General features: G+C 36.0%; 1 protein-coding gene across 2 annotated transcripts in view; it reads left to right on the top strand.

Moving 5' to 3' along the window:
* The first annotated feature begins 2779 nt into the window (after nt 1-2779).
* CYTH3 (cytohesin 3) overlaps nt 2780-11195 on the top strand; it is a 23272-nt gene continuing 14856 nt past the window's right edge. For both annotated transcript variants that reach the window (XM_010081968.1, XM_010081967.1), the window contains exons 1-4: nt 2780-2896; nt 3440-3504; nt 3918-3984; nt 8222-8340. In XM_010081968.1, the coding sequence (XP_010080270.1) occupies nt 2780-2896; nt 3440-3504; nt 3918-3984; nt 8222-8340 (368 nt within the window). The remainder of the gene's footprint in view (nt 2897-3439; nt 3505-3917; nt 3985-8221; nt 8341-11195) is intronic.

The following is an 11195-nucleotide window of genomic DNA, read 5'->3' as shown; positions in this document are numbered from 1 at the left end:
CACTTAGGAGTCATCCTGCAAGTCAGTCGTTCCTCCTCTGTGCTGGTGACAACAGGACAGTGCACTTAGGAGTCATTCTGCAAGTCAGTCGTTCCTCCTCTGTGCTCATAGTGCGAGTAGAACAAATATTGACTATATCAATAGTTTCTGGAAACGGAGCAGTACTGTAAGATATTGACTATATCAATAGTTTCTGGAAACAGAGCAGTAGTGTAACCCCCGCTCAGTTGTATCCTGGTTCTTTTATTCTGATCAAAAGGTACTGGAATCTTTTGGTTCTGATATTAATACTGTTATTTAAAGATGTTGCATTAATGTGCAGTTTTCTCTAAGTGCTGTTTTCTAAGTGCTCTCCAAGTGCAGAATCTTCTTTTCCAGCAGACTTTTCTTGTCTTGCATCTGGCAGATGTTATTTCCTAATGCAAAAGGCGGCCTGACTCCATTTAGTTTATTTCCTTTTTGTCTAACAGCATCATTAATTATACTTGTGAGGGTTGTGTCTCTGCTGTGGCTGTGACCAGACGAAAGGAAAAAACACAGCAGACAGTCTTTGGGTTCTGTAGGAGAAAGACTGAGGTGTTCAGTTTCTTTTCTTTGGTGGGTTGCTTGAGCATGGAGAGCTGTCACAATTTGCGTTGATTCCAAACAGCAGTTTAACTTGTTCTGCATATTCCAGACCTGTCCCAAGGGCCTTTCGCTGTGCAGTGATGTAAGGGAGGAGAAAGTGCAGTACCACTCCCTGACGTTCTGCTTTGGGAAGGGTTTGTGATGGCATCTAATCCAGATTTTTTAGCTCAGCTTGAAGAAAAATCAAACACCATCTATGAATTATTAATATTTAGTGCTAAAAGATTATTTTCTATTTAGGCTCTGATCAATAGTTCCAGTTGCCAATGAAGGTGAGAGTTACCAAAATGTCTGCTGTGGCAAAAAAGTTAAAAATTTAGAACTCTTACTAATACTGCTAGTACTAGTACTGCAAAATTTTAATCTAATTTCGTCTACTGATGTAATACTGCAAAAATGCCACTTACCTAAGAGAGTGATTGATTATACACTGTTTGCCATTTTAATAATCAACACTGGGCAACAGTCTTAATTTTTTTATTGTCAGTCCTCAGTTAACTAACTGGAATATTTGTGGTATGTGTATGTACCTAGTATGCGTATAGTCATAAAATCTCTTGAGTTCTGTTGGTTTAAGATCTTAGAGTATACATGGATGACAAACATGTGCCTACATCATGTCTTTTTATAAGGTTTGATGTGAAAAGATTCGTATTGGTATTTGCATGCAAAGAATTTTTCGGAGTGGGTGAGTTTCTGATGAGATGAAGGGAAAAAGCAGGTAAACATATTGAAGTCTGGTATTCGTTCAACAGACTGTCATTTCCTAAACTGGAAGTAATTTAATCATGTTTGTATCTGGAGTAGTTTAATGAGATCATTTGCCGTAATTACTTCATGTCTAACAAAGTCTGTTGCCATTTGGATTTTATGTTATGATTAGAATCCTAAAAAGAAAGGAGCTTAACCACTGGATGTTGAAAATAATCAGTATATTTCATTGTTAAAATTTGAACTGAGGCTGTGATTCAAATGTGTCTTTAAAAATCTCCTGTCAAGCTGACCCTTCACTTGTGATCCTGTTGCTGCAGTCTGTTGTGTGTATATGACATAAAGAACCAGCTTTGGCCATCCCAGGTGACTGCATTGTTGTGTGTTGCTGTTGGGACAGGCCATTTAAATATGTTAATAATTATTTTTGTTGCTCCATTTTACTGAGCTAGAAGGAAAAGCTGTTCTGTAATTAAGGAGCTATTTCCAAGAAAGCGGGTAGCATTAAAACTGTTATTGTAGGATCGTAGCAAAGGAGGTGAATATTTGTGGTTGCTGTCTGGTGGTGTACAAATGAGTGAGAGTAATCTGTCTAAAGAAGTTTCTTGCTAGGGAAAATTAATTGCTCAAGAAAAATAAAGGTTTTGTGTGAGTAACTTTTGTCAGGCAGAGGCAATAGGGTAAGGGGCTACTGCTGGAGTGAGTGGCAGCCGTAGCTGCGTGCAGGAACACGGTTTGTGTCTTCAGTAGCAAGCAGTTTTTATAAGCAGGGTACCACCTTTGTTTTAGCATAGCCAAGGAGAGACCTCAAATTGACTTGAGGCACACTTAAATGATGTTATGCAAAAACATAAGTTTGTGATACACTATGTTAAAGAACTGATTCTGACTGTGTATTTATCTGTATATCCTACTGATGGAAAGTATTTGCTGTTAAGGATGTTAGTAGTATTGTACTTAGCTGCCTCTCTACAAAGCAACCAAAGGGATACTGCTAAAATGATGATGGTGTCTGAAATCAGCACCAGGATACACATCTTGTATATAGCTTTGGCTATTCTTTGTCTTTTTCCCCTGAAAGATAGTCATGTCTTTTGAATCGTAATTTATTTACGTGAAGAATTTTAGTCTGTTACTGAAATAATTGGAATTATATCAAATTTGAATTTGGCAATTAAGCTGTATCTTACTGCGTATTATATGGTAACAATTTTCCTTTGATTGTCTAGCTTTCTTTTGAAAGACGGATTCTGTCCATAGTAATTCATTCCATTAACTTATTTATGATTTTATAAAGTAGAATTCCAATAAATAAGGTTTGAGTTTTGTAGGGGTTTTTTTCCTGAAAATTATTCCATTTAAATAAATTCCCTGATGTTTCATTTAAACTTACTTTTCTTAGTCACATTATTTAGTTTTCTGCTACAAGGTATGTTTGCAAATGGTAAAAGACTGTACATTTTGCTCTATTCCAGTGCCTGATGACCTCTCCATAGAAGAAAGAGAAGAGCTTTTAAATATCCGTCGCAGGAAAAAAGAACTGATCGATGATATTGAGGTAATTGGTTTATCTGTAAAGATCCTTAGAAGGCTGCTTCAGTAGATTAGGTTACAGTAAACTGCGTACCTAGGTATGAATTCCAGGTAATGGTTTTAAAAGCATATAAAAAGCTTAAGCTAAATATTACTAATGATGAACAGGATTTAAGCGTCATTTGTCTGCTTTTAAAGATGGTAACTTCTGTATTTATGCAGCGTGATATGTGCATATTACACATTTGATTTGTGTAATCAAGAACTCATTAAACAGCAGATTTGTGTACAGGTTAGGAGTGAGTGATAAATCTGGGTAAAGAAATCTTGTGCTGAAATTGGTAATGGCAATTTGGTCTTGATGCTCTGTGTCACACGAGCACACTCTGGGAGTTCAGATCCATGCGTTTAACAGTCATACAGTTGTGGTAAAATCTTTAAGATTCATCACTTTTCTTCAGGTGACTAGCAAATATTAGAAAATAAAATCTAATTGATTATATTAATATATGGTAGACTGTTTTCCTTTTAACGTAGGTTGACATATTGTCTTTCCTTCTTTTGGCAGAGATTAAAATTTGAAATTGCTGAGGTTATGACAGAAATTGATAATCTGACTAGTGTGGAAGAAAGGTAAGTAGTGCTAACATATGGACACGATTCAGTAAGGCCTTGGAACAGGTCTTCCAGGAATAGCAAATAGAAATAGTTTTATCATGCTAAATGAACATCGGATCACCTTTATTGAGTCTGTTATCAAGTCTCTAAAGCCTAACTTTATCCTGTTCAGGTGTGTCATATGTTTGGATAGAGAATACGTAATATTTTAGACTGTCCAGTTAGTAAATATATAGTTCTCTGAAGCTGAAATCACTTGAAATAATTGCAAATAGTAACATAAATGTAACATGAGCCTCATAAAACATTAATGTTTTGGTTTTGTAATAGAAAATACAAAGTAGACAAAATACAAATCCAGAAGTTGTTGTTTTTGTAAAAGAGCAACTGATAACTGCTTGTTGTTTCCTCTTTTTCTCTATGTGTAGCAAAACTACACAAAGAAATAAGCAAATAGCCATGGGAAGGAAGAAATTCAACATGGACCCTAAGAAGGTAGATACATTTTTTTTCCACTTATCAGGAATCAAGTTCCTGCTTGTAATATGATCCATGACAAATACAGTCTAGTTTTCTTAAGAAAACATTTCTGATAATATTAGTTCACAGGCCTTACTTGTATATCCTGTAATACACTGAGCGGAGGGTTAAATTAGAAGCAGTCATCTAGTCATTTGCCAGTCATGTGTGCTTTTTGACTTAAGCAAACCTTTTCTGATGATGGCGGTTATTTATCAACAATCAAATATGCCAGGTATTGAGTGAGCTGGCTTGCAGAAAATGATTTGTACCTGATAGAGGTGTTCTATGTGGGTATGTCAGATATATTTCTAAAAATATTTTGATGTTTTGTTATTAGTGAGACTGTACTTTTTTTTTCACGCCCTCCTATTTTTCTTTTTTCCAAAATACCTTTAACATGTTTTTTTTACATTTGTTCTTATATAGACTTTTAAATTCTGTTTGTGAAAAAGGCATGTATGAACTTATGTATGTTTGTATGCATATATAGATATGTATGTGTACCTATATGACTTGTACAAACACCTGCAGGTAGCAGCTTGGTTACCTGTTTCAAGAAGTCTACTGTGCATTGAGCCAAGAAGTGCAGTCTCTCTGGTTTTCTTAAACAATTGTTAATTTTCTGGAAAATTCAGGGACCTGCACATACTCTTACAGGCCTCCCGTGATATAGTTAAAAGAGCTGCTTTGGCATGTTTGACCTTTAGCCTTTACTTTTCATTTTACATCTTCCTTGTGTTGTTTTACTGCCTTCTGTTGTTTCTAATTGCGATTCCATTTTGAATTTGTGAAGAGTCTTTTTGGAAGTTGTTTAGCATTTATTTTTCTTGTTAGTTCTTGACATGTTTTCTTTCCAATTGTATTGAATTCAGTTACGTTTTGGTGGCTTTTCTGGAATGTTCCAAGTACAGTGGTGGCTGCTATTCTTCAGGCTGGTTTCAATTTACCAGAAACACTTGAGTACTTTGAGATACGAACTTTTTTTAAGCTACTGACCATGTATTTTCTTTTCCTTTTCCATTTTGGTTACTGTCTAACTTCAGTTCTGTTGAGGGCAGTATACTGCCAAATATCCTGATAGTTTGTTCTTGCCCTCCAGCCCTTTCACATCCTAGAAGTTTGTGGCAAAGTCACAGGATGATGTCAGATGCTTTTATTCCCATGTTAGCTATTTTTTTGTTACTGTTCTTGTTGGGTGAAATTATTTCTATAAATAGATGCTGTGGCTGCATTGCTACTGTAACATAATTTAAATGTGGTAAACAGACTTACAGTAGTGATTTCGTAATAACGTCTGAATCAGTGGTGGGCTGCAGTAGCTGGCTGCTCTAAGTTTGCAGCTGCTACTGTAAATTACAGGCAGGTAAAACATACATCCTTCTAATGATGAGAGAATTAACGTGGGGTTATTGCGAAAAGGATGTTTTTCATTTGTAAATGGAAGGGAAGATGAGAAATGTGAAAGAACGAGGGTAACGTCCTGGTTTCAGCTGGGGCAGAGTTAACTTTCTGTTGGCTGGGGAGGGTGAGGGAGCGGTTGTTGTGGTGTCTGGCTTCCAGCCAGGGTCAAAACCCCAGGTAATAATGCATGCGCTGAATCCCTGAAGTTTTCTCCTTTAAAACCAAATAACAGAGTTCTAATGTTTTCATATTACAGGAACACAGTGAGGTAGTTTTCTTTTACCGTTCTTATTTGAAGACCTTTGCATTTCCTAGTGTGTAACCTGTACATAGAGCAATTCTCGCTGCCCCCACCCAGAAAATCCTCATTCAAAATAGGCGTGTTTAACGCAGCTACGTGGTGTAGCATCACGTACCTTCCTGTTTGGATTTGGTTAGCTAGTGTGGGAAAGGCTATAATGGTAAAGTTTGTAAAACACTTCAAGAATACCTGTGCAGAGGACGTAAGGCTGGGCTTGAAATTCGCAGCACTGGAAGTTGGTACTGCCCAGAAAATGAATTCTCTGTGACAAAGGCAGGGTTTAAGTAACTGCAAAATCTGTAATTAAATTACTGTAAAAGCTTTGAAATTCAAAGCAGATTTCATTGCACTGACTTAAAAAAAAATCTGTGCGTTATTGGTAGTGAATATTGAACATTTCTGCAACCATGAATTTTGTGCGGGGAGATCAAACGAGTACAGCTGTCTTCTGTCTCCTGTCAGTCTACAGAGAGAAAATTTGCATCATGACAAAAGATAGCGTAGGAGTTGATAGGGATTTAGCTGACCTATTTTACCATTTATTCCAGACGCTGGAGTTGTTGTCCCAGCCAAATTCCTCTTCCTGTCTATTTGACTTCTGGTTCTTTAACATTTTAAGAATAAAAAAAACAGGAAAAAAAATCCAGAAAAAGGAAAATTAAATTTATTTTGTAGCATGTTAAGAGTATCTCCTTCTGTGCACAGAAATTTGTTTTCCATGCTTATAGTCATGTCTGTCATCTTTTTCAGTAACTTATACAACTTTTTCAGAACCATTCTGGCCAGTCTGTTTACACTAAGCATGAATAATATGGTCCAGGTGTTGAACAAGGGAATCTGCAACTGCTATTTCTGATGTTTGTTAGAAGGAAGGCTCTCTGTTGGTTGACAGATCTAAGAAAGCTTTTTGAGTAACTTGGTGTGGGGAAAAAACATTATGTTGCATAGTCAAATTTTTTTTTGTACAAATAGTTCTCAAGTGAGCTTTGAAGGGATCACTTTTGAGGAGAGCTCAGCTATTTCTGTTTCAAGATAAAACATATATTCTTTGCAACAAAATCATGTCTGTTCTGAAATGACTTATAAAAATACTAAGTTGTCAGTCAGAATACCAGCCTGTCAATTGAAATTAAGTTTTCAGATGATGATAAAATTGGTTTGAGAGAATTGCATTCCAGACTTCTTTTTAAAAGCTTTGAGCCTTATAACATCACAGTTCACTTTCTTTGTTACATTAGATCAGAAAATTGATTTTTTTTTTGTCAGGCAGGTAATAATTTCATTATAAAAAACCAGAATCAACCAAACAGAAGGGTAATTACTTTTTTTGAATGTTACTGTTATATCAAAAAGTAATGGAAGTTTTCCCAGTTGCAATGAAATAAAAAAGAAATACATTCCATTTGCAGAAATTGAAAAACTTCTGATATTTCTGAAATTATGACATATTCTAGTAGGAAAGACCTGGAATAATTTGTTAAACTCTTCTGTATGTATTTCGAATCAAAGACATTAAGGTTACTTACAACTGCCATTCCTACTTTTCCCTACCGTGCTGTTATCAGTTTTATGAAACCAGCAGGAACTGCAACGTCTTTGCTGGGATGTGTGGTGAGGAAAAGGAGAGCGCTATCTCCTCATGACCTGCTGAGTGGTGGAATAACATCCCTTTCATCCTCTACTTAATCTTTATATCTTAGTCTCCTTTCTTTACCGCTTTGCAGAAAGTTCTCTGGGCATCCCTAGAGTGTGCCAGTTATAGGGCCAGTGATTTGTGGAGGCATAGGAGTCGAGGGGCTTGATCAAGTACCCACTGAGGGACAGGGTAAGACTCTCCTCCTGGCTTTGGTAGAAGCTCCGTGGTAGAAGCTTGACTGGTTCATGAACAGTCCTTTGTGACTAGTCTAGTTCAAGTCCTTTGTGAATAGTTTAGTTTAAGCACAACCAGAATTCACTGATAATCCCAGTGTCGGCAAAAACTCTTTTAAACCAGTTTCAGTATCTTCAGACACGACTTCTACTGCAAGTAGTGGCTTGGTGTATTGGGTTGCAGTTTATAGATGATAAAGGATGCTTTATTTTGTGTCATGGTTGTAATTAAATTATTCCTACACACCTCCTCATTATATGATTTAAGAGGTTATGTCTCTGCAGAAGTATATGCAATATTGTGAACAAAGTAACTCACACATTAACTCCGAAGAGCAACATGGAATCATTATTCAATTAATATTTGATATTTTTATCACTGAATTATTCAAACTGCCACCTAGTACTTCTAGCCTTAAAATTTTAATCTATACACCAGTACTAAGTATTGATTATCTAACTGAAAAACATTTGTTTACCATTTCATTAAAAAAAAAAGTCTGTAGGCTAATGTAATTCTTAATGTCCCATGTATATGTCTGTGTCAGTATATTAATACCAAATGTTAGAACGGGTATTTACATAAATGCTTGTGGAAGAAAACATAACATTCCTTTTCCTCTGGAATTGCTCTTCTAGGGAATACAGTTTCTGATAGAAAATGACCTCCTGCAGAACACTGCAGAAGACATTGCACAGTTCCTTTATAAAGGAGAAGGATTAAATAAAACGGTAATTGGAGATTACCTCGGTGAAAGGTAAAATAAAAATATTGAAACTTTGTTCTTGAGTTTACAAAGCATACTTACGGGTTTTGGAGTTACCTTCCCCCTCACAGGCTGCATGAGAGAGCTACTCTGCTACTTTGAGATCTATAAAAGCTACAGCAGAAATATAACTGCTATAGTATTGTGATAGTTTTTTTTCTGACGGGTGGTTTTTCTTTTTAAATAGGTATATTGTGGAATAATATTTAATTCATTGTAACTTACTATTTTTAGAAAATACACTTAAATTTGGCTATAGTGCAGAATTTAACACCATAGGCTTTTGGAAGGTCTGAGAGTTGTATTGCAACAGTTTGGTAACTCTTGATACTGTGCCCAGACAAGGAGTAATTTACAATCACTAATAATTGGATAGTAAAGAAATTACTTATTAAAATGAGTAGTTCCCTGGGACAAGAGAAACAAGCAGGTTTTCGTGTTGTCTTCTTCCCTGCACACAGACTTCCTGTTAGTAAGTAGGCGTCTCGAAGGGCACCTGCACCGTATCTTTATCAATCCTAGTGCAGTAAACATGCAATATGCATATTTCTGCATACTATTGCAAAACACAATCAAAATGCAGATTGCTTGCATTGCTGTGCAACCCAGGAATTGATTTTGAAAAAGGCAGCAGAAAGAGACGGAAGTGAAGAGTGGGTTGGAGTACGTGTATTTACACGCTTGCACATGTTCCGGTTCAGATGCCAGTTACAGAGGTTTAAAAGTTGACTCATGTAGGATAGACTCCTGTAGTGATATGTTCTGGCAGATCCCTTTTAAGGCACCAGTAATCTGTTTACAGCATCATCAGCTTACTTTGTGCTCAGCAATTTCTTCCTGACCTTAATAGGTTTAATAAAAGTTTTCACTGTAGTATATATATGTTGAAAACAGATCTTTGCTATGGAGTTTCTCTACAGTATATGTAGACATTTCAACAATTTTTATACAACAGCATTATGTTGTTTCTCTTGAATATTTGGGCAATCAGTGTTATAAAATAATTTATCTGTTAATGTCCATAGTGACAAAGCTTGTATAAAGCAGTCTTTGTTCATTTTTGAGAGCTGCATTCTACCTTGATACTGTATTCTGAAATAGTTGCAGTTTTTCTAGTCCTGTTTCCATAATACCTGTATTCATGCAGAAAGGTCTTACCAATATGTCCAGGCCCACTGGAGTCATCAGTAATATTCGTGTGACTATTTATGGGTTCACATTTAAAATTTAAACATTTATTACTCATTCTTTTGCATCCCTGTAAGGGATGTTGCTGGGCAGCTCTGTGGTCTAATCTGAAAATACAGGGCAACCTTTTGTAATATAATATATATAATTTGATTATAACTTCTGACTTTTTCAAGACTTAAATATAGAAAAATGTAGTGGTCATAGTGAATAGCAAATTCAATCAGGAAATTTGGTATAAATCTATCAACTGGATAATAAAATCTTAGGAAAAGTGAATAAAATTAATGTACTGCTCCTATTTTGCACAAGGCAGAAGCAACCTATCCGTTTTAAGGAACAGTTGAAGTAAGAAAAAAAAATAATCATTTTTTGCTTGAAAAGGAGCTTTTATGCAATGTATCCAGTCAGTCTACTTTAATTGGGTTTTGCGTGTTTCTTCATTTCTGTGAAGGGTGTAATATTAATGTGGTGATGGGAAAGCAAATGGTATTTTTGTCTGGTTTTTTTCTTCACTTATACGAATTAATAAGTGGCGGTGGAGGTGAAGAGTTGACAGTCTGATTTTCAGGAATGTGTATGGACATTTCAGGGTGGTCAGGTCTGGAATAGGGAATTGTTTCATCGTACTCCTTTGAACTGCAACACTGATTTCCTAGAATCCTAATAATTGTTATTCATGTTCCTCTGAAAACAGTGTATTAGGCCTTTAGGTCCTGGGGTAACATCAGTATCCTGGGATAAAATAAAATGTGACAGTTGAGGTGGTCTTAAGCTGCTAGTTTTGCTACCTCGGAAAGAGGCCATTAGGTGATTTGTGCTATGCAAATGGCAGTGCATGTTATAGATGAGTTTTTGCTGAGTTACGTACTATGTTCTGTCAAGACATTTGGAGTCTGAGGACATTCTTTTTTACTTTGCTACTCCCTCTCAGGGGCCCGTCATGAATTATTTCTGCATTCTAGCTAAAAATAGCTGCAAACAAGACAAAGATAGGCAACAGAATGAAATATTTGTATAACATTCTGCCTTAAAGAGATATATTTTAAATTATTGACTTTTATGGTATTGCAGCACTCAGCAAACTGAAAAAAGTGAATGGTAAAATGGAACGAGATAATACCTAAAAATGTACAATAAGTAAGGGATGAATTGCATCCTATAAAAGATTTAAGATTTCTTTATATATGGGTAAGTCTTCACTTATTTCTTTAAGTGGCTTCCTAGACCTTTCATGATATTTGGCTTGTGTCTTTGGAGCTGTACCCATCACAAAGATCACCGTGAATCTAGTCTACATTGAACCTAGAAGAGCAAAAATTAGAGTATAAGGCTTCTATTGGTTCTGAATTACTGCAGCTTTACCTGCATATAACCAAAATCAATATTTGGCTTAGAGTAACGAAATACCCTGACTGAGTGCACTCTTCTGTTGTACTATTCTGCCACTTTATTTCACTGCACTGAAAAGCAGTCACGCAGTTGAATTGTGCATTACTATATATTTGGTGAGAATTGCTTCATTTTGCTTGAGAGAGCTGATGTGTTTTGCCGTAAACAACACGGGGACATCCTAATGAATGGTTTGTTTTAAGGTATTTACTTGTGAGTGTTACAGGTTAGTCTGGTATGCAGTTAGTCAGTAATGCAACAGATAA

This window comes from Pterocles gutturalis, unplaced genomic scaffold (assembly GCF_000699245.1).
Source record: "Pterocles gutturalis isolate BGI_N339 unplaced genomic scaffold, ASM69924v1 scaffold7684, whole genome shotgun sequence".
NCBI classification, from domain to species: Eukaryota; Metazoa; Chordata; class Aves; order Pterocliformes; family Pteroclidae; genus Pterocles; species Pterocles gutturalis.
The sequence above is the reverse complement of the archived record's forward strand: the minus strand, read 5'-3'. Positions and strand labels throughout refer to the sequence as shown.